Consider the following 27,735-nt stretch of genomic DNA (forward strand, 5'->3'; position numbering starts at 1 on the left):
TGCTGTGTTTTGAATTTAGTATGAGAATAATGTTGATAACACACTGATGTTTTAGTTGTTGCTAAGTAATGCTTACACAAAGTCAAGGACTTTTCAGCTTCCCATGCTCTCCCAGGTGCACAAGAAGCTGGAAGGGGGCACAGCCGGGACAGCTGACCCAACTGGCCAACAGGGTATTCCATACCGTTTGACGTCATGCTCAGCGTATAAGGCTGGGGGAAGAAGAAGGAAGAGGGAGACATTCGGAGTGATGGCATTTGTCTTCCCAAGTAACCGTTACGCTTGATGGAGCCCTGCTTTCCTGGAGATGGCTGAACACCTGCCTGCCGATGGGAAGTAGGGAATGAATTCTGTGTTTTGCTTTGCTTGCGCGCGTGGCTTTTGCTTTACCTATTAAACTGTCTTTATCTCAACCCACAATTTTTCTTATTTTTACCCTTCTGTTTCTCTCCCCCATCCCACCAGGGGGGAGTGAGCGAGCAGCTGGGTGGGGCTTAGTTGCTGGCTGGGGTTAAACCACGACAAATATACAAAATGAGCGATGCAAAATGCCATTGCTCACCACCCAGTGAGCAATGCCCAAAAACCAGCAATCGCTGCTCCCTGGAACATGCCTACCATTCATATACTGAGCATGATGCCACATGGTATGGAATACCCTGTTGGCCAGCTGGACCAGCTGTCCCGACTATGCTCCCTCCCAGCCTCTTGTGCACTTGGCAGAGCATGGGAAGCTAAGAAGTCCTTGACTAGCAGGGTACTTAGCAACAACTAAAAACATCAGTGTGTTATCAACATTCTTCTCATACTAAGTCCAAAACACAGCACTAGGAAGAAATTTAACACTATCCCAGCTGAAACCAGGACACTGATACTGATCTTCACCTCTCTCTCTTACACTTTCCTCCTACCAACTTTCCCTGTAATAACAACCTCATATTCCTTCCAAAGTCCTCATAAAATTAATGGATTCTACCTATATCCTTTATAGCTTTCTACTGCAATACCTCCAGCTCACTTTACTTAACTTTTTTGGTCCATCACTTGGACAGTAGTGATATCCTGTTGCACAGCTGTCTCCTGCTAAACAGTAATGGCTACTGATAAAGTTCTCCTCGACTTTTCCTTGAGTGGGACATTAGGAATTTCATGAAAATTGGCAACAGAGTAGAAGAGAGAAACCCTGTTAGGGATCCAACCATTATTGTTCTGTCAGATTTGGTTAAAAGTAGCTAAAAATCAGAAGGTGAAAACAAAGACCAAATAATCATATATCCCTTATTTTCTTAGGGAAACGAAGCTAAAAAACCTGCTTGCTAGATACTTCACACAAAATCCTTTCTCTTTTTTTTCCATATTAAAATTAAAGTACATTCTCACAGAGTGTTCTCTTGAGAAATCATTTCTATCCAGAAGAGACTGTGATCTAAAGGCCACAGAGGGCTTCCAGTCACATTGGTACACAGGAAAAGAACAGAACAATGAAAGGTCATCAAGAAGATGAAGATGAGCCTCATATTTGCAAACTAGGACATTTTTAAACAGTTTTTTCCCATGGACTGTATGTACAATTGCTGCAAACACAGGCATAAATGTGGAATATATGTGAACAACTCTACCTCTTTTCGTTATTGTTGAGAGTCTGAAAAAAAAAGTGAAAAAGGCAGATGGATTTTTGAGTTTTTACAGTGACTGGAAGACCCATAGCTTCTATAAATTAAGTATATATACCAGTATATATACCAGGTTGCAGGTGGCAACCTCCCTGAGAAGATCAGAGGTAGTAGCTGATGTATCAGGTGGTTAAGTGCAACTTTCCCAAATCAAGTACTGAATGGAGAAACCAAATCCACTGCATGATGTTTACAAATAACTATTGCTTTGCAAATCTCAGATATTGACATATTTTGGAAACAAACAAAATAAACTGTTTGGCTTCCCTCCGACTGCACCTTGAATAAGACCAGGTGAGACAACACCATGTGGTCTATGGAGAACCAGATGCACTACTGCCTGACACTTGTACACTCTTCTGAGGATGTGATATCCCCTGGAAACACAGTAAGAGATGGTGCTGAGGCTGATGAAAATGTATCCTACCTTTAAGATGTTTCCTTACCCCTGGATCAGAAAGGCATAAAGTGACTAAAAGCAAGGTGGTACAAGCAATCTTGCCAGCACACAGGCCTTGACCAAACTGAAGGGGGGGGGGAATCCATGATATTTCAGTTGTAGCCAGATATGCAAGATCTGTGGTATCAAATGCACTGTTGAGTAGGACAAAAAAAAACCCCAAACCTGCAGAGACTGTAACTTCTGTGTATGTCCCTTTTTGGCTGTATTTTCTTAAGACAGAAGAGTTCCTTCAATATTGATGTGATTCGAGTATAGGAACAGGAAAAGTGCAAAGTCCAGTAAATTTAGGAGGGATCCCAAAAACCTGCTTTGCAGACTCATTACAAATGGCCACACAAGCTCTTCTCGAGAGTCTATGTGAAAGTATTCCCAGGTGAGATGCTAGGTATGATGTGTTGGATTCAGTACCTAACACTGCTACACAGCCTAGACCAGAGACAGCCTGTCTATGGCTGGTCTGAGCAACCACGTGAACAACTGTACCCATTTGTGTAAACATCCCTAACAGGACAATTGGTCTACAGCTCAAATAATTATGCCTTTTGTTAGACAGTTGGCTGATTTTGTCTTACATCTGTAATAAATGTGTAAAGACTCAGTGGTATTTCACAGACATTTTAATGCTAGAAATCCCCAAGTGAAGAGCTAGAGTGACTTACTAGATGGTCACAAGCACAAACTGAATAAATATATTTCACAGAGGCAATTCCATTTTAAGGTCACTCAAGTTTTAACTGCTAGGAAACTGTCGTCTTTAATTTTGCTCGTATTTAACCATCAGCTTTTACAGGGCGCAGGGAGTAATTTTAAGAGAGATCAAAAAGTGGACAGACGATCAGATTTTTAGAGGTGCTGAGGCAGCTCAAGACAGGTACTTAGGAATTCAAAACACTGTAAGTGGGTTAGATACCTAAAAACCATTAAAAGTCTTGAGACGTAGGCATCCAAACCACTTAGACATATTTTGCATATTAGCTCCCTATTTCTTATCAAGATCTCAGTGTTGCCTTCAGAAAAACAGTTACATTCACAAAGCTTTTTCTTCCCCTTTCACATATTGACGTTATCCAGCTTGCTTTTAAAACACATCTACACCTGGTAATTTAATAAATGTGACAACTTCCCTATCTTTTAGACATATCATTTAATTACCTTTACAGCCCCCTGAAATAAATTCTGTGAACTCTTTAGATGTCTTGTGCCCCCCATTTCTTAGCTGAGGTACTGGCTTACATCCTTTACTGATAAGAAGTACTACGTGGATTTCAGTGATACTACTGTGCAGATACTCAGATGAGGATCTAGCTCACAAGCTCTTCTCTGTGTTCAAAGCTGACTCAGATGAATATCCTCCAGATTTTGTAGTTGAATCACTGAAAAAGGGGGACGTTATTTTCTGAGCACCTTTCCTTGAGAGCGCGCTGTGTTCTGCAGAAGGCAGCTTCGTCAGAGCATGCACCCACACCACTTTTCCTACCTCTTGGGAAAGCCGTAGAAAGGTGGCTGCTCTGCTATATACCACAAACTAAGATCATTCTGGTACAATTTTTCAGTTTATTAGAGGTGCCCGATCTGGAGGGGATTGGCAAGTTCCCAGTTTGCTCTGTCAAGTCATCATGTTAGACCAACAGTATTAAAGTAGTTGTGCTCCAATTAGGCTACATATCTTGGTTAAGGGGTTTCATGTTGTTCATCCCCAAACACTGACCTTGAATCTGTCTATTAAGCTCACAATTCTAAAAAGAAATCAGTCTAAGGGAGAAATCACCTGTGCTCCTGTATCAGCACTATATTTTCTTTTGCTTTTTTTTCCTACTTCCAGAAAACAAAACCTGACCTATACTGAATGATCCATAAAGAAAAACAAACATAATTATGAAGCAGACATATTTTTACAAACAGGAATGTCAGGCATGTCATCTGGAGTAGAAGGTGGAAGAGATGTTACATCAATTAAAAAATACTGGAGAAAGCAGCTGAGGTTTTCTTAAAAAGCCAAAAAAGTTTGTAAGATGTGAACAAATTTTAAAGGTAATACAAATAAATTTGGAACAGTAGTAAAAAATATGCCTCTCATCAGATGAATATCTTAAATACTGACCCTCAGATGATTTTAAAACTTCTAAGCAAGCACTGAAAACATGTGATATCTCAGCTTGTCTTTTTTTTTTTCTTTAAACATTCAATCTCCATTACCCAGTTTTCAAGAGATGTCTATTTTACACCTAACTTAACTCTATAACCCATTGCAGGACAAAGTATTTATGTGATAAAATGCAAGCTAGCTCATTACAGAAAGTTAATACACATCAAATACTAGGATTTTATGAAGCAAAACTCTACTCAGAAGAGTTGTAAGATGAGTTTCTTTTTTTCAGGGAGGGTGGCAGAGTGAGGGTTGTGCCTGCTCTTTTTTTTTTTTTTTTTTTTAATTGGAGTATTTGTACACCTATTTCCAAATATTGGAATGAAATATCACTTTGCAATAAAAACACCAATTTTTATTATTATCATTTACCACTAAAACCCCCCACAAACCAACACTAAGTTGATTTATTTTTGCTGGAAAATAAAATAGCAAAGATAAAAATTTAGCTTAATAGATTAGGAAAAAAAAATACAGGCACTATCTGATAGACTATAAAAATTTAGAAAAGTTCCAAGTGTTTTCAACTAGGCACAAAAATGCTGTTAATGATTAGCTGCATAACAAGAGATTTATCTCTGTCTTTTTTTCCTTTCTTTTTTGTGTGTGTGTGTGTGTTGCAAAGGCAACACAGCCCTACTGCAGGTCTGTCTGTGCCATTCTTAGGCCACTTTCAGGCCAATTGAGAAAAGCTGGAAAGTAAACACAGGTGTTTTAAAACTGGAGCCGCTGTCATGGACAACCACAAACACCCTTAACTCTGATGTGGCAACGCCTCTTTCCCGCCCTCTCTTTTTTTAAAGCATTGCCCACAAAGAACATGTCAAATGTTTCACCTTTCACCACCTCAAAATAACTTGGAGCTTATAGCATTGTTTGGCAAATCTCAAGCAGAGAGATCATTTTTTCATTCCTTTTCAGATGTAGCCAACTCCAAATCAGTCACATAAAATAAAGAGCCATTCTATTTCTAATTATTTTATTTTCAGTGTCCACCGATTTACCTGCAAGCACCATGTTTCAAGTTGAGCATTTCCTTCCTCAAATGTAATTCAGACTCCTGTTTTCATGATTCAGGTTCAACTAAAAAGGCAGCGAGGGGATTTTGCAATAACTAAACAAGAGATTTAATCCAGTGGATAAGAGGATATATAAAAAAACATAACAAAAAAAAAAAGCCACAAATCCCCAAACCAAAAGAATAAACCTTGGTTTTTTGATCATTGTGCAAGAATACATAGAAAACTGAAAAAGTACTCACTTGTAAATTAGCTGTTCCAGGAAACAGCACATCCTGTTTAACAGCCATGAAGTACTGACTAGCTAGAGAAAAAGTATGGAAAGCAAAAGCAGAACAAATCCCCAGAAATTACATAGTCACTCTTTACTTATGCAGTTGATGTGCACAGGGGGGAAAAAAAGTAATATATTAACAAAAATGAAACAGCTACTGACAGTTACAATTTAGTTCTGAAAAACTGGCAAACTGAACAGAGATGGTTACACTTGGACTGAAACTAACAGCCCCAGCAACACTCCTCACCCCAAAATGCAGAACTGGTTCATAATCTAAATATCAAAATCTAGATCCAGCAAAAAATCCTGAAATTTTATATTGCAAGTGGCGCGACCCTCACATCTATACCAACAGCAAATGCATTGCAAACATACAACATTGCTGAAAAGGGAACATATGTAAAAATCAGGTCTTACTTATTGTAAATGATGATTTTTTCCTCTCAGTCTCAGCCTTCAGATTCCAGAATGATTTTCTTTTTGACGTAGATGCTTACACACTCTGGTTTCAAAACCCAGACACCAGACTTACTGTGTGTCCTGTGCTCCAACTTAAACAAACACAAACGACTTCATAAGATAGACAGCGCTCATGCATACATTTATTTATGTTAGGACACAAGCAGGATTTTTCTTTTTTCCAGATTTTGTCTGGTGTAGTAAAGAGACAGTATTACTTACCAAAGGATCTGTCTGAACAGCCCTGAGCCTCCTCATCCCCTATTAACTTCACCGGGCATTCAAAACACTTCACAATCTCACAAAACAGGCCTCAAGAGATGACTTGCAAAATTGAACTTTCATTAAAAATCAGTCATTGTTATTTCCTTTAGGCCATTTTATCTTGTTTTTGACAAAAATTATGAACTATTTTGTATGCTTTTATATTAAAAGCCTAACCAATAATACATTTAAAGCTTTACTGAATATAGCCAAGAGAACACAACTGTAATGAATATAAAGCATCAAACTTCTGCCAGCAGCCAGTGTCACTCACAGTGCTGTGCATTACCTAATATGCACTAAAAAGAAATCACACAAGCACACTTATTAACCTATGTATGTTAAGAGTGCAACAAAAGCCATAAAGAGCAAGCGTATTCACTATTTCGCCTCATTTGTTGCTATTTCTGGCCTCTGCATTAAGCACACATGACTTGAGAATCATACACTGTTAGGACTATTACACATAACAGACAAATTAGACCAAACAATGTTGTGTATAAATTAGCCTGTTCATTGGTTTGCATTAGAAATAATACTTTTCTGTTAAAATAGGAAGATTTATGCTTGGCTATAATACAACGCAATAGAGTTTAATCTGATCCATTAAAAAAAAAGTGCACTAGCACACTAATGGAGAAAACCATTAAACATTCTGATAGCAACAATTCAGAGACTGCTAAAAAAAAGGGAGAGAAAAGCTTGTTGAAATAACCCTTTTTAAGTGCAAAAATTTCACCCCATACAAAGATGCAGCAATAACGGTGTTATTTACCTGCAGATCTGTGAAGTCTCACAAAGTATGTTTTAAGCTAACGAACTGAGTTAGGGGAACTTTATCAAACCGCTAACTACCATTAAACAGCAATGATAGATTTATCCCTCAGCACTACAGCGACCTCCTGGCCAAAAGCTAATTTCTCATTCCTCCAGCCTTTTGTATTCAAAATTATTACTCAGTCACAAAAGGAGTTGATTTTTGAAGCAAGAAACTTGCATCCACATTTTGAGAGATAACAGGCGCTTTCAGCTGCTCCTAACTTCAAGAGAAGTTGTGAACACTTAGCTTTGGGCATTTAGTATTTGATGCAGCTCTGGAGAGCAACTCTTTTTTTTTTCTATGCATCTCCGGCAGGAGATACACAGTAAAACTGTAAAAAATGCTAATAAGCTTTAACTGTGAAAAATGAGTTTTACTTAATGAAATAAACTGCAAAGCTGATTTTATCTTTTCTTAGGGTTTTTTTTCCCCATTTCTTAAACAGATTAAAACCTGATCCCTAAAGTGTTACTCAGCTAAATAACAGGTACTCACAGAAGTAGCTTTCTGTGTGAGGCTTACTGTATTAGGCCCCAGTTTGTGAAAATGTTGTTTCTGGACTCAGACCTGCTATTCTAAGTTTCAGGCTGGAATGAAGTTTTCAGAGTGGAGCTCTTAAGTCCTAAAGTAGGGGTCAGAAGGGAAACAACGCAAGGGTGTGAAATACACTGTTGCTGTTACAACGTCAACTCTGCTTGGTAATTTTTCTCAAATTACCAAAGAAAGGAAATATGAAGTCTGATGTCACTTTCTTCAAATATAAACACATCTCAGCAAGACTTCGAGTCTTTTTCTCCTAAAGAATAACTAAAAAAACAAAAATATGAGAAGCAGACATTCTTTTGTGAGGACAAAGTTAATAAAACATTTTATTTGAGAAGTAGACGTGGTACAATTGGAGTTTGAAGGTGCACTTAGCTCTGTTCTAATATTTTAAATTTGACAACACTTGTCAAAAGATGTTAAAAATTGTTTTGTGGTCCAACAAGTCACTCAGCAAGAATGATTTTTAACCAGCTTTTCCTTTTGTTTCAGTTAAAATTAAAATCCATGTTGTGTAATCCTTGGAGTCAATCTGTAATTAAGGGGATTTGAAGAGAGACCACGCACTGCATTAATGATAAAATTTAATATCTGTTTTAATACTCTAACATAAGAAAAAAACCCTAAGCAACATACAAAAAAGCAATCATCTCCCTATTTTGTGTGAATGCAGCATATACGCGCCATTACTATGTCTAGCAGCAATGCTGTATTTGATGTCAGCTTTTTGTTTATAGACCAAATGTTTCAGGATTTAGCATCTACAGAGCTTAAAACTGCATCTGCTTGAAAGTTGGCACTCAGACTTAATAGGCTAGATAAACAGATTTTATTTTATCTAGTTTGGAAAACGAGTGTTTTTGTTGTTACTGTTGTATTGCAATTCCAAACGGAAGGAGCTATCAGCAGCATTTCCAAGGTTTCAGTCACTCTCCTCCTAGTCACTTAGCCACTCTCTCCCCCAACATCTAAGACAATTACAGCTCAACTGTAAGAAATAGGAGCAGATAACCAATTAAAACCAATTCATTTTATGTGATATTCTTAAATGCTTAAGTCTAACACGATACAAAAAAATGATAATGTTTGGTATACTAGGTCTCTCCTCTAGACTACATGCAAGGAGAAGGTTTGAAATCTGTGTCTCTTCAGAATGGAGCTAGTTAACACCAAGAGGTGTATTCAAACCATTTACTCAGTTGTTTAACAGTGGAGCAAACACAGTTCCATTTTTAAACTAGAAACCTGCACTAAATAGTTTTATCCTTTCAGAAGATGGGACGAAGGATTAAAGTACCAGGGCAATGAAGTATTTTGATTCATTCATTTTTTTCCAAAGAACTCAGTAAGAAGCATGGTTAAAGTAGAGGCGCACTTAATGAGATTTTGGATGGAAAGATTTTCACTGAGAAAGGATTCTTTCAACATGGACATCAAAGATTTTTTCCTGTTTAAATGTCTTCTGGCCTGAGCTTTTCTGAAAGAACTAGCAAAGCATCAATGTATTCTTACCAGATCTTGTTGTATCATGTAAGATACCGAGTTTATGAAAACAAATTTGAACAGAATGTCCTCTGATCTCTGAATATTGTCATAACAGCCTAAATGTGTGTATAACAGCCTAAGGCTTCACAGATTTGAGACCTAGTTCCATTAAAATTTAAGTGCATGTGGAACTCACAAGCTTTGAGATCAAAGCAAGAAAGGGTTCGTTTCTTCTCATAATTTAGATCCTGTAACAGTAACTACTAATGTCAGTAGGACTGCTCTGCAGCAGTCATAGCTACATAGCTTCAGTGTTTGAAAGCCTGGTCCAGATGATGCTTCCAATGTAAAAAATAGTTTAAATGGTATTGATTTTTTTAAAATAAGTTCTCTCAATTTTTCAAAATGTGTGGCCAAGATATTTACAAAGAAAGAACTCTATGCGCAAATCACACCACCACCATCTTAATAAACTCTCCAACACAGCAGGTATTTCTTTAATAAGCAAATGAGCATTGAAATAATCATCTTGACTGTGATCCACAAGGAAACGGCAAATTTATGAAACTGTATGGAATCTGAACATGTCTAGTAAAACTGTGAAAGATGACATCTGTTCTTCAGCAGAGAATCACTTCTGGAGATGGAAAATCCAGTATCAACCAACACAGTTCAGAAAATGAAGTCCCAGAGGGTTTCTTTAAATATTGAATCTAACTACAAAACGACATTTGGGTCTTTGAGTTTAATTTTAAATTGCAAATTCGGCTGCTTAGCTGCTTAACACAATCACCAATACACATTAATACTATGTTCAGGCAATGTGATATACACTTATTTACTATTACACAATAGCATTTGTTACTTCAGCTTCTTATCCAAAGTTTAAAGACAGCTCTTTTCTAATTTCACCTTTTTATTGCTTTTTCTTTGTAAGATATATCAGCCGCTAAGGAAGGCTGAATTTTGGAAGCAACAATACAGCTGACTGAATTCTGGAGGCATAAGAAATTGAAGCTTTAATTGCAAATGTATTTTACAGGAGAAATCAGACCTTCTTTGAGTGTTTTCAGTGAATAATTCATTTTTTGTGCAAGTGTAATGAGCAATTTTGATTCAGCCGCATGACAGAGCTATGCATGCAGTGTTTCTAAATATGAAGATAAACCTAATACATGTTGAGTTGAAATCCTAATGCACTGATATACTTCTGCTGATGTGAAGCTTACTTTATACCTTTCAAGTCTTCAAATAATAAAAAACAAGGCTACGTATTTCATATGCCAAAATTCTATCTGTGCTTGTGTTAATCAGTAAAGATAATATTAATATACTTTCTAAATAGGTGGTACACCAGTGTGCCGGCACAGGTTTTTTATGGTTAAGGTCTGGAAACTCAGAATTACTGAATTGTCAAATTTACTAATTGTCAAATTGACCCCTAACATACAGTTTACTACTCTAAAGCTTACTCCTAGAGAAAAGCCAAAGTTCAGCTGCCAGTCCATAATCTCACGAGAAAAGCTGGGGAGATTACTGGAAGACAGGTGAGGAATATTTTACTTCATAAAGCCCACTTTCACAGAAGAAAAATTAAAAGATCAAAATAAAATCCAAGTCCATTTGTTCCTTCTCCTCTTCAAGCATTCTCCTAATGACCTGTATACTGCTAGGGTAGAAATACACACCTACTGCACACAAGGAGTACATCTCTTCCCCTTAGTAACCCGAATATGTGAACAGCAGAGTCCACTTTTCCTTTACACCTCTGCATGGCCACACACATGGAAGTCAAATCAGGATTTTGCTCTTATTTATGGGGAAAAGAAAGGGATTTTCAAAAGCCTCTCAAGGCCAGGTTGGATGGGGCTTTGAGCAACCTGGTCTAGTGGAAGGTGTCCTTGACCATGGCAGGGGGGTTGGAACTAGATGATCTTTAAGGTCCCTTCCAACCCTAACCATTGTATGATTCTATGATTTGGGAGCACAAGTGCCCTAACATCAAAAATGCGCCCTCTGCACCAGGCCAAATAATAGAAGGGAATTAAAAAGGACAGGCAAAAGGAGTCCTGACTCCTCTGAGTAAATGATGGCTAAGCACCAAGCTGCACTTCCTGGACATGGGCTCTTTTGACTTCATCTCATTCTAAAACCTAAAGTTTCTCACCTGGGAACAGAATAGGAGAGACCTTCAGATTACAGTAAAAAGATAAATAAGAGAAACATGTAGCACCTTGAGGCTTCTGAATCAAGGCTAGTCTGCGGCCTTACAACCACACTAAGACCTAATGTTTCAGCTTCTTCCTTTACCATGTGTCCCCCTTCTACTCTGAACCATACTTCATATGATCACTTGCATCCAAAATGCTAGGAAAGGGTTCTCCAATTCTGAACAGAAATTTGGATAAACTTAAACATACAAAGACCAAAGATTCCTTTTTAGTAAATATCTAAAATTCTGAACTATTTATATTGATCCTTTGTCCTATCCCTGGTTTCCTCTACCCAAGATCTAAAGTAGATTCTATCAATTCTGAGAGGCGTTTCAGATAAGGAGGTCATGGATGGGTCAGAGCAAGACCTTTGCTATTTAATGACCCTGTAGCTTGCCTTTTGCACAAGAGCTTAGGTTACTGACTTTTATACATTTTATTGTAGGACAAATAACTGACATGTCATCATGGACTCAAGCTCAAGATTTTGTTTACAGTTGCTGCTCAAACAAAAGAGGATCATTTTCCTGTGCAGCATAAAAAATGGTGTACAGTAAGACACTGAAAAAATGATTGAAAACTAAGATTTACCACACTTTCTTTCTGCATGTATGAATAACAGATTTCATACGGAGAAAGAAACAAGATTTATGAAATAAAAAATAATACATAGCAATGTCACTCCTCCTCTTCATTCATTAAATCTGATATCTTGTCTCCAGCATCATTTAATACTTGGTACCTCTGAGAAAGGAAAAACTTAACTTGGCTAAATATTTTTGCTACTTCCTTTGTTTTATTATGGTACAATGCTGATAGACGCTTTGAAAACTATGCCAGTGAAGATTAGGGATGATATTATCAATAGAAACTAATTCTAAGGGCTTCTTTAAACATTGCAGAAAACAATTACTATTTTATGTACAAAATGGCTTCAGATTTAGAATTTCTTAACTAAGTTTGGAAATATGTTTTATAGTATCAGAAAGTGGCAAGTGAAGGAGGGAGACCTAGTTTTCTTATAGTAAGTCTGATACATTAGGCTTCATGATTGTTTTACAATTAGATTAACATATGCCCTTCGTTCCTGATCCGTGTAATCCTGAAATGAAGCTCCATACTAGTGGGAAAGTAAAAGAATTTTTTTTATAGCTGTTTGAAGCGCAGCAATATGACACCTCCTCAGACGTTACAAAGATTCATAGAAGTACTACTATTGACGTGTTATAGGGCAGAAGGAAAAATGAACCCATGACTGGGGCGATAAACTATACCATTGGAGATGGCAACAAAGCTTATCATTACAGTTAAATAGAGTTTCTGTTTTTATAAGAACTCACCTTTCCATATAAATACCTTTTCTAACATGATTATGGTTTCTACAGTATGTTTTGCTTACGTATCAGATTCAGATTCTGTGATTCTAACTTACAAGATACTGGTGAATTTCAGTGTATTTTAGAACACACCAATTTTTTATCATTGGTTTAAGGCATGGGTGTCACCTCTATGAAGATAAGGAGTAAAAAAGCAGGTAGAAGACAGCTTTCTATCTGGCCACAGGATGCCTGCATAGTTTGTTCCACCTTCTACAACTTCAGAACATTTGTTTATTTCAGGATATGTATTTCTAGAATACATATATCTGAGATCTGCCCCAGGCTCATAAACTATTCCAGTTTTGAGGTCCTTTAACAGAGTTTAGACAAAAACCCTAAAATTGCTGCAGAACATTTACGATTGAAACAAAGTGTCCTTGAAACTGGAAGGCCAAGTGGCAGCATCACTGAGAAAGGAAGGAACTTCCAACTTCCAGATGGCTAGCAAATGAATCAATCATACAAAGTGGAATCTATCCTGTTAGAAGGAAAAACAGGTGCGTGAAAGTGTATTTGTAAAATGCTAAGTTAATAAAATATATGCGCAGATGCACAATTACAGAATGGTTAAATGAAAAACATGTTTGAGAGGGCCTTGTCAAGAGGAAGTTCATGGTCGCAGAAGCCTATTACCATGAAAGAGATGATTCTTTGCATACGAAAAGTGAGGATGTGGAACCAGGCTAGATGACCGTGAGAATGATAATCCAGATTTAGAATAACCTGAAACAAAAATATTGCATTCCAAGAACCTGCTGGATTCATCAGAAATAATACTTCTGCTAATTGGAAGTAGTAACACCGACTGACCTCCGGGGAAGACAATTTCCACCTATGAAATGGAAACCAAAAAAAAAAAAGACTCAGCCAAAAGGTTTGAATGACCACATCACCCCCAACGACAAAGGGACTTTAATAGTATATACAAACAGTTTGTTGATGTTTAAGATTGTCAAGAGTAATCTGGTGACAAGAGAGGTTTGAAGGCTGTCAAATAAAAAGGAACAGACCTCCAAGGAATTTTTAGTGAAGCAGATGAAAGCTGACATCAAACACAAAGTGTGAATGAGTAATGAATTCCTTAATGCTTAGAATGAATCAAAGTTCAATAAATATATCTGCTTTGGTTAAGAGATGTTCAGCATCTGTTAACAGGAGAGAAGGAAGACTTACACTCCTCGGGCAAGGTGAACAAACTCTTTTAGCCAAGATGCTGTTTGTTCGGTCTATCAAGACACATGCAGTGCCATCCTTGTGCAGCTGTTTACAGGCAGTATGAAGCATGCTAAAATTCCTTAAGACATACACTGCTCTAGACAAGCATAATTAATTAGACAGATACAGCCCTTCTCAGGATCATTTTCAGGACAAATGTTGTTCTGCCAATAAATGTTCACTCTCATCCATATATTAATTTGCTTTGAAACAATTCTGGAAGACTTGAGGTCACAGTAGGTAGGAAACATCACTGCTTGGTCTACTTTCATTTGAACAGAGTCCAAGAAATCCTGAGTAGCTGCTGTGCAGAGAACACTGTACACAGAGCGCTGCTGTGCCAGATAGTGCTGTCAGTGAAAGGACAGCCTTACAGATATAGGAAGGTGGCATGGCTGGTGCAACCGAAGAAGCAAAGACGAGAACTTGGGTATGTCTATTTGTTTCCTTCAATTTGAAAACAACCCAAGGCTTGAAGGAGTTCAAAATTCTGGCCCGCAGTGATGCCTTAGTGAAGCAAGAACAGTACACATGGCCCTGCCACCTATCCACACAGCCACTTAATGACATCACAAGCTGACCACTGAAAATCATGCAAGTACTAATGTCACCAAACATCATTTGTCTTCAACTCCCAGGTAGATGTTTCATATAAATCAGATTTATCAGACTCTGGAATCCTGTGCTTCTGAAGGAACTCTGGACAACTTCACTCTCAGTGAAGGGCAACTGTCTCATCTCATAATTTATTTCCCATGTTTTCCATCAGGGGAAAACTTTGTATTATTTGCTTATGGCACATTTAAGCAGTTATTTTAACTTTCAACTCCCTATACAAATTAAGATATTTTTGGTCAATGAATACAAATGTCTATCAGTGCTAAAACATTAATTACCAGATGGGAGGAGACCATCACTAAGAATGTAGTTGTCACTCATGAACAACTATTCTGTCAAGATCTGCATAACTAAATAAAGCCTACCAGCCTGGATGGCTACAAAAAACAATTAACAAAACTGGCCACTGAAAGTGATACTAGTAGATCAAATTTCTGAACTTAGCTTTTTGACTTATGGTCAAATACATGTGCTAAATTAGTCACTTCCTGCCAATACGGGATACATGTAAGCAAACTGTTACACTACTCCTAAATATATGACAGCAGATAAAGGAGAAATCCCTGGCTGAGGGTCTCTGTACCCGAACTGACCAGAGGATCAGGTTATGACATCTGGCTCAAAGGAACAATTGGGTCCAAGGAAACTTCAAATGACTGCTTTAAAGACCACTTGACCAGTGCTCACATTTTTTCCACTGGGATTGAGGGGGAACGTTGGTCACTGTAGGATTATACGAGTTATTTTCTCCCTCTCCATACATAAAGATAACTGGGCGGATTGTCCGAAGTCTGTAGCAATAGCTTTTGGAGACACTGCAACTTAAGCAGAAAGGAATGCAGAAAATTAATATTGAAGTGAAACATGGACAGAATTATTTCTGCAGGAGTTGTACACAGCCTCATTTTAGTGTTCATTTATGGCACAATGCAACGGCTTACACTGATATCCTCTGAGGTGTACAGTACTGCTTAATAACACCAACCATAAAGTGACTAATCATGTTTCTAGCATGGATAAGAGTGAACAGACTGGGGTCTAGCCTTAATAACACCCTTTAAGACCTTGTAATAAAGTGTTTTTGGGCGCAGCACAAGCAAAGGCTCTGTTCAATGCAATTAAGATCGCAACTGTATCTACTCTGTTTGATAAAGTGTCTAGGAAGCAGCAACTGAAGAAAAATGTTTGTGCTTTCTTATTCACATCCAGATTTGTCTGCAGCATGTTCCAAGTTTTACTAGGTCTTTTATTTCCACCTCCACTATGTACTTAAAAGAAATTTGAGCACTCAAACTTCAGCAAACTTCCACTCTAAAAATTAACAGTGGTCTCATGTGCTTTATAACAAGTTTTACTGACAGGGTAGCAAATTTGTGTCTCACATTGCCCAGGCATTTAAATGAGGGCACATACTGCTTTAGGGTAGTACTGGAGAGTGAAATGAACTCATTGTGGCTTTCTACAACCTGATTCGGACAACTCTTCTGAAAGCAGAAAAAGAGAAGCGGCGCCCTTCTTAGCAGAAGAAACTGTACTACTGAAACGGCTCTTGCACAAAGTTAGAGATTGCAGCTTACTTTGGTATATCCTCTAGTATTTTATCCTCGTGTAAGTTATTGGAAGAATAGCATGAAGAATCTTTCAGGATTAGTTGTAACAACATATTATTTGCTGGAGATAACCTCCAAGAAGCGTGTTAACTACTCCCATTGCTCCTGAAACATTCCTGTAGTTTCAGAAAAATAGATATAGATCGTAATTAAATGCAAGGGCACAGTGTATCTCCTCACACTGAGCAGCAGATCGGCGGTCGTCTTCTCCTTCCCTTCTACTTCCAATATGAAGTCTTCCCAGTCATCCCAGTCTTCAAATATACCTATAAATTCATTTGCAAATGTGACAGCAGTCCCTTTTATAGGTAGCAGCACATGACATCCAAAATGAAAAGCATGATTGCTTTAGGGTTAACCCCACAGAATGAGCTCTTAAGCTGAGCTTTCACAGGTTGATATTCTGTTAGATACAGAGGGAACAGTGCACACTGGCCAGAGGAATTCATAGCAAAATGTGAGAGAAATGGGTGGATTGTCCAACATACAAATATTGCTGAGTTGCCTCATTGGAAAAAACCCAACCACTCTGAAGTAAGCACAATATTTTAGAGCATCTTTTACCAAACAAAAACACCATACCAACAAGCAGATCAATAGCAAGTTTTAAACTCTTTGCAGAGTAATGTCTAGTTATTTTGTAGCTAGAAACTGGAGAAAGGTGTAACACTCACTTCACCATACATAGTTATTCATCTGTTAGCTATAAAATATTGGTAATCAGCAGCGGATTTCTATCACTCACACAGCACTGCAGTTAACAGTGCAACAGTCGAAATGGCTGAAGTTGGCAGGGTGTTCTAGATGTGGCTGGGCCTTGCCACGTTCAAAACTTATGTTCTAGGTTTCTAATAGATCAACCTGATCTCTGTTGCCTCATGTAAAATGATTATGAAAGTACTGAAAGGCTTTTCTCTAAGAGTTTTCTAGGATGCAATCAATAACTATAATAAAATGTAAAAATTGTATGCTGAAATGGAATTCGAATAGAAAAGATGAGATTGGAATCTCTCAAGTTTCCCACCACTGGTACAGGCAAGTTTCCCTGGATTACAGAGCATTTCAAAAGTGTGTGGCTCTGTCAGAAACAAACCAGAGGCTTTATAGCCATAACCCAGCTCTAAACTCATTAAAATGAAGCTCTGAAACTTCAGCTTGAAGCTCTAAACATAAAAACATTGTTAGGAATACTTAGTTTTTGCAGATAAGTGCCACAGTTACTATCTTCTGAAAGAAGCACTTTATTCCATAGTCAATATTCTATGTCTAAATAGCGTGAATACTCCATGCTTTTCAACAGTAGCAAACATTTTAAACCTCATGTTAAAGCTTTTCTTAACCTTTTTTAAGCTCTTATGACATCAGATTCTCCTGGGATCGTGCTCTTCATGGACGATATGTTGACTAGTCAGCTGGATTTGTTTTGTGGTTGGCATTGCCAAGCAGGTATGGAAAAATGGTTTCTACTCTAAGAATCTGGGAAATTCTGGGAATCAAAACAGAGCTTAATACAATTTATGACAGGCATCAGGGAGTACTTAAATTAAGTCTTCTAGAGTGGCTTTTTCACAGGCATCATCACTGGAACAACTACCAAACTGCTATGTGTGGTGGATTTCCTGCCCTTGACACAATTCTTATGAAAATCCGCAGAAAGCGGATGACATCAGCTACAATTACTTTATGACACCACTGTAGACGAATTTCTGACAGCTATTTCAGGTCACTTTCTTGCCTCTGACTCTAAATTTATGATATTCTTAACAAAACCATGGAAGTGTATGCAGGATGAATTCTACAGAAAATCAAACTAAAAAGATTGATTAGTCAGAAAAACATAAAAACATAAAAAACCAAGCCAATCATAACCAAAGATTAACATCTTAACAGCTCTGAAGGCAGTTAATAACTTTTACAAGCTCTAATGACATCATACTTAGATGGAGTACACTCATTTCGTCACTAAAGGGCACCTGATTAGTGAATCATCATGAAACAGCCCTCCTTTCTATTTTGAGAGTTTGGCTTGGAAGTAAAATTAGTATGTCTCTCTGGTCTTTAAAGCAGATTAATAGCTGCTTTAAGAAGACTGTACCAACCAATTAAAAATTACAAAATAAATCAGGCCTGTGAAAAAAAAGTCACCTCTCCCTATGTTTCATTAAAATCCGGCTAAACATTTTTGCATGAATTTTCACATTAAATTATTTGTTTCACAACAACTTCTTCAATTGAGCAAAGAGGACATTCACACTGGCAAAACCTTAATTTTTCTTTAGGAAAGTGTATTACTTAAAACTCTGCATTTCAAAACTACACACTACAAAGCTAACAATAAAATGATCCACAACAATATTTGAATACTAATGAAAAAATAGCAGTTCTTCAACTTTTCTATATTTAATTGAATCAGGTATTTCAGTGTATTGTGGGAATACATTTTTCAGAATCAGTAGAGATCAAATGTTAATTATGAAGGCCAAGCACAAATGAATAATCTTACGTATAGACCCTGACACATTACAACGGCAAAGCACTCTGCAGATCTTATTTTATGAAAATGTACTAAGAGCGCAACTGTATAGGCCCTTAGGAAGCAATTATCCCTAAAAGATTTAGCTATAATTCAATCTGAAATATTATTAGAGATTTTTTAAAATGGTTTCACAAAGAAAAGGATTATTTTACTTTAACTATGGAAATAGGGGCCCACATGCTTCTCTGAATGACCTCTGTGCAGTTGTGGGCATTGCCTGGAGAGAAGACTTGAAATTGGCCTTTTTGTTCAGTTAATACAATCCCTATGACCAATAAGAATATTATAAAAACTAGGAGTACCAGTTTGGCATTATGGGACTAAATGGCCCACATCACTATAAGGAATGTTCTATGCAATAAACACATTAAATATGGAAATTGAAAATCATGTACTACTAATATGTATGACAGAGATTAGTTAAGAACAGCTATGTCTCCAAAGACGTGCCAATGTTATATTGCACAATAAGATGAAATGGCACAGTATAGGTCTATACAGCATGCCTTATGTGTCATATGTTTTATTTGTCACATGATCCTCAGGTGTGACATGGGATCTAAAAGTGTAAAAACGAAAGCATGCAAGAGTACTTACATCATCTTTGTGATTTCCAGATCCTGGATCTGGCCAATTTACTGCCACCACACCTCTCCCACAGTTACAATCTGTCTCTCTGCTGCTTTGCCTCATTCAGGAGTCTACAGGCTGCTACTGCCTCAAAGAAGGGTGGCAGTAGCCCTGTGAGCTAACATAACTAAAAATAAAGCTGAAAGCTTGCAGCTTATCTTACCTATTAGACCATACCATCTGTGGAATGAAATAGGTTTCTTGTGGATTGGTCTTAGATTTTTTTCCTTCTGAGCAACTCACTATTGTGAGATGATTTTAAAAAGTAAGACAGAAACAATACCCGTTGGGTTTTGTTGTTAAGTGTATTTCAAGACCCCATAGAGTTAATGATCTCATCTTTTATCACAAACTTTTATGCCATCCTTAATCTAGCTGATTCTGATTACTGTATTTTTATCCAGTTAAGATTGCAAGTATCCTTGCACCACATCTGATGTTTACACTTCCGTTACTCCCTGAAGAAAATCTACAGCAGATCAAATTCCTCATCTGCCACCTATCACCAGAATACATCTTTTGCCAAACTGAATCAGACAACATTAATTAAGTTTAAGAGAGTAGGGAAAATTAAAAATTTTTAAAACCCCAAACTTTCTTAACAGAAACTGTCCTGGATAGACACAGAAGGAAGACCTGGACTCCTTCTGCAGGACAGGTGTTTACATCTGAATTAACAGTACATAGTGCAGTTCCCAGTCTGCACGTGGAGGTGGTTGAAGTAAATGTAGATCTCCGGATCATGGTGAAAATAAAAATAGTTGTGTTGATATTTAACCCTGCACCAGAGACAAATGGCCTGTCCTATTTCTCTGAAAACGGTCAGATGACCAGACGGTGATCTGCAGCGGACAGGAGACAGGAGGGGATTCTTGGCTCTGTACATGCACTCTGTGCGTAGCACCTACGATAGCTACTGAGTGCATACAAAAGGCAGGAGGCAGCAGCTCAGAGCAAGAGGGTTTCACAGGGGAGGTGTGTGCCAAGACAGTGTGTTACCTGTCAGGGGGCTCCGGCTGGATATTTCTCCGGCAGGGAGCTCTGCCACTGATGGCAGCAGGAGCGCCCTGGCCAGCCACAGCCAGGCCCAGAGCACTGGTCAAACCCATTTCTAAAGCAGTCGCTGACACGACTTTCATCCCTACCAGCCAGTCCATATTTTCTAGGCTGTAGCTACACTAAAAAAGGGTGATAAGCTTTTCATTTACGTGAGTGCTTAGGTCAGGATGAGTGTTCATACACTGAATATCAAAGCTAACTACTATTGCCAATATTGCGTAGGGGCTTTTTAAAATTTTCAAGGTCAAGAATTCAGCTTGACCCATCGGCCTTTTAAAAAGTACTGCCATGGACCTGTCCTCACTGTAGGCAACAGTAATATGAACTGAGACAAATTGTACAGAGGTACAATATTAAAAAAAGTTCAACTTTACCAAAAATTGAAAAGCGTTCCTTTTTTCCTCCCCAAACTCTCATCTCTAAAAGACTACAACCAACTAACCTCTAACTTTGAAAAATCAAAAAATGCCTGTGACAGCCAGAAATTAAATTCTTTAAAGATGAGGTGCTGGGAGAGCAATATCAGTCTTAGAATGAAATCCTAGTAACACTACAAACTATTAAGTCACTTCTTGCTCTGAAAATACAATTATTCTGTAAGCATTTTCTCAGGCAATATTAAATGTAAAAAGTGTAGTTTCAATAAAACATTTCTGTTTTCTAATAGAAAGACTCTGTGCATAATATTTTCAATGACACAGAAAAAAGTCAGCATGCAATTAATGAAAAACAATACTATGTTCAATAAGTAGCATGCTTGGCAAGCACTAACTTTTAGTGATACCAGATTCGAAACAATACTATTATTGTGGTCAGAAACAGCCCTGAATGTTTATGATCTCTATTTTTAGTTATCTGAGGATGGGTTGCTTTCAGTATTGCACACCTGATTTTGTAATACTCACCATAGATTCTGATGGCAATTATAACCCACAGAACATACAGCATTTATGTGGCACACAACCTCTCTCTGTTTATTCATTATACTTTTTTTTTATTAAGAAATGTCAAACTACACAAGGATTTATCTTAATTCCTATACTTTGCATCGGTCAAGTTGCTGCATGAATAATGATGTTTCCCAAATATAAAAAAAAAAAAAGAAAAAGGAGGCAGAGGAAAATCTGCCTATAAAGGAGATACGTTTGGATCTTACTGCCTAAATCAAACACAGTTTTAAAACAACAACACAGTATCAACAGAGTAACTTCTGTATTTATATTGTCTCTCCACTACCCATAAAAGAGATTTTTAAGAATATAGTGGATGAATAGGTGCGCACGGTGCTTGCACGTCTTACCTGGCAGTGTCTCTTATTCTGGCTAGCGTTGAGATCGCTGGTTATGTAGCTATCAATTCCACTGACGTTACAATTTCCCTTTCTCAAAGCAGCAATAACCTGTCACTTTACACTGTCCTTTCTCTGACCCTCTCCCGCCTCTCTGCTCATTTTTATTCTTATTGACAAGACTTATTATTCCTCCTCTCAATTCCAACCAGCTACCCTTTTGCAAATAGTAGTATCAACTATGTGGTCACTAGTAGTATAGGTCAACAATGTTATTAATATAGCACACACTGCTGGGAGCAGATCAAACAGCCATGCCTTAAAATATTAGTTTTGCAAAGGTACCATGAGGCAAATAGTTGCAGTTTTCTTCACGTTATAAAATGTAATATTGCAAAGACAGACCCCAAGAATTTAGTAATTAACACTCCAATAATTTGGAGGATATGTTATTTTTTTCTTGTCGTTTTCACACACAAAGTAAAATAAAACCATAACAGAAGTGTGCTGTATCTGTGTTTAAAGAAGGGGTTGTTGGCAAACACCATAGCTCACTTCTGCCGAAATGTACACAACTGATATATGCAGCCCAGAAAGCTGGCACCAGGGGCTTACAACCTTAATTTGCCTGCAAGAAGAAATGGAGATTTACCTTCAGAGCACGTTCTTGATTGTTTTCAGCAGTCAGATGTCTCGTGTTGTTTGCTGAAGTCTGGTTCTGCTCTTTCAGATGATGAAGCTGCTGCTCCAGCCGTTTGCACTGCAACGAGGAAAGAATCCCATTAAGTAGAGGAGTGTGGGCATATTTTTTTCAACAAGCCAAATGAATTAACGTAAATAACCCCATCACCATTTCTGCAGTACCGAAAGCATCAGACAAAAGCAAGTTACAATCCCAGACCAGTACTCGAGCTATGTTTTTTAAATGTGCATCATTATTCAGTTTCCTCCTGATCCAATTGTATGCCAAAAAAAAGCTAAGTTTAGTATCAGATAAAGACATTTTGCAGAATGTTTTAAAAAGTCTTAAAAATGTCTGGTTGAATTTCTGCTCCTAGTTATGCCAATATAAGGCTACATTTTGGCTTTTATGTATTAAGTCAGTGGATATAAAGAAAGCAATACATGCTTTTAGAAAAGCATGCAAATGAAAGACCCTCCTCCCGAATCCAGGACCCAGCCTTTTATTAGAAAATATACATGTAATTTTTATACTTGTATTTTTCACACTACGAGATTACTCTAAGTCCCAAACACACACCACATCTTGAAAGAAAAGAAGTTTTAAGATTGTTTTGTTTAAATATTTAACTTAATGACAAAGAATGAAAAATTTAACATTTGCTACTGTGTGCATACACATGTATACTTAACTGCTGTCAGCCAAACATCTATTTTAAAGATTAAAGATCTGCAAATTTTGAGCTAAATTATATTTCACTGTTTTTATATGGTAACCGTAAGAGGTCTTGTCCAGTTACCTTGGTTTGAAAGTAATTAGTTGTCAGCAGACAGTTCATTGTCTTACCAAAAAAAAAAACAACAACTGTTTTACAAAAAAAAAAAGGCAAAACAAAACAAAGTACCAGGAAGACGTAGGGGAACAACTGTTAGAACTAGGGAAAAACACAATATTAGCAGGAACATTTTAAAACACTGTATTATAAGCAAGTAGTTTGGATATCGCCACCAAAACCCAAAGCTGATAGAGTCTGTTGGAAAAAAAGACAATTAATTGATAAAAAGTATTTTAATAAATACTTTCTGAAAACACTAGTAAGAAAGGAATGAGAATCGTGATACAATATCCATGTAAGCACTGCTGTCTCAAATGAAAGACCTGGAAACATCAGTCTCTTGTGCTATCTTAGTGACTGTGGAAGCCACAGAACTGAGCTTCCCATCAAGTGTATACAACCTATTCCTGAGCAATTCAGTATGTGGGAAAATGAAGCAAGGCTCATGTCAACTCTAAAAAAAGAAAGACTGTGAAACGGAGAGCTGTAGGACTGCAAAAATTATAACTGAGGTCTAAGTAAAATAAGGAATACTAAAGGATCTCGAGAGAGACATTTTAAAGACATACCAATACATACACTTCTTAAGCACAAAATAAGTCCTTAACAATGTACTGCTTATCAGGTATCCAGCATAGTATATAAGACAGAATGATTCAATCCTATATTTGAATAAGTTTTAAATAATTGTAGGTGTCCAACAGTACTATTAAAAAAATTCAATTCACATATCTGTTCATTACATCTGTGAGAAATCTGGACTTATTTCTAATAGGATTACTTAATTTAAAGGCAGCAATCTCTCTGGCCTTGTGCATTTTCTTGGTGTCTGTTGTAAAGATCCTTAATCCACAGTTTCATTTTTATTGCAAGAAAAAGAGAAAAAGACACTTTCCCATAAAATAGGGGAATACAGAAAAAATGTTGATACATTTGATTGCAAATATTTTTACAGACTTGAGACATTTAATGTCTATGTTTATCTCACACACACACAAAAAAAATCACAAATCACAGAATCACAGCTGTAATTCTTTTCCCATGTCCAGCATGAAAATTATGTGTCTGCAGACATGAGGGTGCTAATAAAACTATTGAAGAACTAAACCCAGATTATGCAGGTTTTTTTCTCTAGCAGCTTTTTTTCTCTAGCATACATGATCTAAACACCATTTAAAAAAAAAAAAACAATTCCTACTTCAGGCATTATTATGACACTTTATACATCACATCATGTAAGATCAGCAGGCCTCTTGATTTTCTGCTTTGCCAACACTCTTCTTCAAAACAGTGCTTTGGAATTCCCAATTTGACAACAGCATAGGTTTCTTACAGTAAATATTATTTAAAAGGCCAAAATCTCAATCTACCTTTAAAACATGAATTTATATTCATGCTATTCTCTTGGTTCCAAAAGAGAAATGAAAATATGCTAAGACCAAAACCTAGCTATAGGACCATATGGAAAAAGATCTCGATGTTCAGGGCAGGTTGCACAACTAAGGGCATGGGTGCAATCTTATTCTACTCTCCACTTCATTCCTGTGAAGACAGGACAGTGAAATAAACAGCAGCAGTGGGACTCTAGTATCATGCAGCATATAAAGCATGTACGACAAAGATGCAACACAAGTAACATAAAATGGACGGACCTCCCATTCAAGTCAACCTTGACATGATTACATTTACATCAATCTTGGTAGCATTTTGTAATTCATCTTTAATTTCATTTCTGCTAAGAATGTTGATATCTGAAAAAAACTAGGCATATTCAATCAGCATACTGCTTGAATCCATTTTGAGGGTATCATTGAAAGAAATGGTGATCTAATTTGATCTTTGCACTTAAGTGTCTTTGTTGGAAACAATGTATTAACAGAAGATGTTCTGAATTATCGCTCAAAATGTATTTATTCCTAGCTGCCTAGGAAGTAAAATCTCTAATTATCCTGTTTGTGAAAGTATTATAATAACACTCTTAAATGGCAACATTGTGTATGTCTTACTAAAATTTTATACACTACAACACTTTGACACCTGAACTACTTTTAAAACATTAAAATAGCATTCTAAAAGCAAGCACTCTTTTTCACAAGAACAAGAGCATATGAAATTTCTGTGTAATTTTGCTGTAAAGAAAGGTTTAAAAAAATAGAATTTAAAACAATGCAGCCCTTCTATTCATTTGAGGCAACATTTTTTGAATTCTGTATCATTGGTTGTTAGCAAGGTCCAGTAAAAATAGATGTTCTTTAAAAGAACATATGTTTTTATTGGTTCACTCCAGGGCTCTAAAATGCCAACAGCTGCAAGTAAGAAACTGGATTTCCTTCTAAAAACATATATAAAAATACTTTTTGGAGCACAGTGAAGAGAAGACATCGTCCAATTCAGTACTGGCAAAAAGGAAACGTTGGATGTATCCTTTTAAGAAAGCTGAAAGCTAAAGGAAGTGTTTCATTTTAAATATTACAAATAAGAATGTCTAAATCCTGTTATCCCAAACTTGTGAAAATTCATACTTGGGAAACCTTCAAACAGAATCCTCTTAAAGTCAGAGACAAAATATTCTGTGCAACACAGGTTGCCTAAACATCTGATCTGAAGTGTAATTGCGCACTTAAATGGAAGTTTAACACTTGAATTTAACACTTTATGAAAGACGGGCTGTTAATTGAGAAAACTGTTTCTTTACCTCAGATACTTTGAGTACATCAAGGAATATGAGAGCAGTGTAGATGGATGTCAGAGAATATGCCTTGATCAGAACACTAAAGACTTTGCTAAGTAAAGGATATTAAAGCCTCACAAATGGTAACGTCATTTTATAAAGGTGTCACACAAACAATCCACCAAGAATTAGCTTCATCGTGTGGTCTACTGTGTGTATTCTGTAGCCAGAGAGGCAATACTGAAGATACAACCCCCCCCGCCAAAACCCAATCAGAAAAAGGTTTCCTCTCTTTAAAACCCTCATGTTTGTTCTCCTCTCTGAATATATTTCCCTCAAAAAGTCTCCTACCTTAGCTAGCCTCATTCAGGTGATAATGTACTTGTCAGACGGTGAACCTCTTTAAGCCTACTCCAGGTGTTCCTTGTGTAAGCAAGTGTTTGCTTGGAGCAACCATCAGTGCCCAACTGTACAGTTTTCACTACAACACCATCCATTCCCAGCAACAGGCACTCAATCTTCTCTTTAACCATATTTCCACAGTGCAACCCGGCTGCTCTCTTCTAAATGCACTCAGTCTTTCCAAACAAATACCCCTGTACCCAGCACAGAATATACCATAAGCAGCTAAGACACAAAATGAAAAGCAAAGCAGGTAACATACCGAAAGGATAAGAAGAGATTCATACAGGAAAGAAAGGATAGGCAGCAAGTACACCTGTTCTTCCCTCCCATCTCCTAATTTAAACCATTAGGCTACTGGTGAGCCTTTTTTAACGAGCATCAGCTAACATGATTCAGCAGAACGAGGATGTTTGTGAGAGGCACCAGTTCAACCCACAGCTGGTGCTGACCCCTTTCAGTGACTATCCAGGTGGGAGGGTTGAGAATGCCACCAGGAAAATCCAGACAAACTGCAAAAAGGAGCACCTGCTACAGGGGAAGCTGATAGAGAGGTCAAGAAGTGGACCAGGAGAATATCACTGACTAAAGTCCTTGAGGCTCACCCAGAAAGAGACTGTTAAAAGATGGTCTAGTTCCAAATACACAAAAGGAGTAAAGATGGTTTACAATGAATTGAGTATTTCAGAAGATAGAAAAATCAATGCAGATAACCACTTAATAGTGTTTGGCGTTTCCTAGAAAATGAGGTTGCATTAACATATCAAACATAACTTTAGTACTTGTATAAACAAATCATCTGTAACTGCTGTCAGCTTTTCATCATTTTCTTCTTCAACTTGTGCCTATAACATGTTAACACGGTGTTATGGTGCTTGCCATGTCTACACAGATTGATGAGTTATTTTTTGATCATTACTTAACATGATTCTTCAGTGAGGTGTTCTGACAGTAAAAGGTACAGACATTACAAAAAGTAAAGAAAAATCTACAAGCCATTGGAGAAATAATATTAGTAGGGACAAAGATGTAATACAGCAAAGCACTAACATCGAGCAGAGCAACCCCCTGCCCCCAACCATTTGGTCACGCAGTTTGTTTATATGAAGACAACACCTATCCCCAGAGGCCTCATGCAGAAGCGTATTTAACTCTGCGCTAAGCAGGTCGATCAGACTGTTCAGGTGCTTTCAAAGAGACATAAATATTTTGCTACACCGGGGGTCTGTCATGTCCCACCTACGAGAAAAGTGAGACTCAGATGGGGGAAAAGTGACTCATATTCGCAAATCCCCTCAGTGTGGATTAAGGCGAAACAATCACTCAAGGTCCATGCATAAACATCAACTTTAATGGAACAAATGTTCTGCAAACATTAGTTCTTCAGCAACTATCTCTACCTAAGCTGTGCGGCTGTATGAGGAACCAAGGAGGGCCTCGTGTTACTT

At 37.4% G+C, this 27,735-nt stretch overlaps 1 protein-coding gene across 1 annotated transcript in view; it reads right to left on the bottom strand.

The window, feature by feature from the left end:
• The window catches only part of LOC104076144 (mirror-image polydactyly gene 1 protein-like), a 102,046-nt gene extending 75,628 nt beyond the window's left edge, over positions 1-26,418 (bottom strand). The window contains exons 1-2 of the mRNA XM_009576908.1: positions 26,359-26,418; positions 22,350-22,457 (exon numbers count right to left, since the gene is read on the bottom strand). Of these exons, the coding sequence (XP_009575203.1) occupies positions 22,350-22,457; positions 26,359-26,418 (168 nt within the window). The remainder of the gene's footprint in view (positions 1-22,349; positions 22,458-26,358) is intronic.
• Between the last annotated feature and the right edge of the window lie 1,317 nt (positions 26,419-27,735).

The sequence above is a fragment of the Fulmarus glacialis genome, unplaced genomic scaffold (assembly GCF_000690835.1).
Source record: "Fulmarus glacialis isolate BGI_N327 unplaced genomic scaffold, ASM69083v1 scaffold814, whole genome shotgun sequence".
NCBI classification, from domain to species: domain Eukaryota; kingdom Metazoa; phylum Chordata; class Aves; order Procellariiformes; family Procellariidae; genus Fulmarus; species Fulmarus glacialis.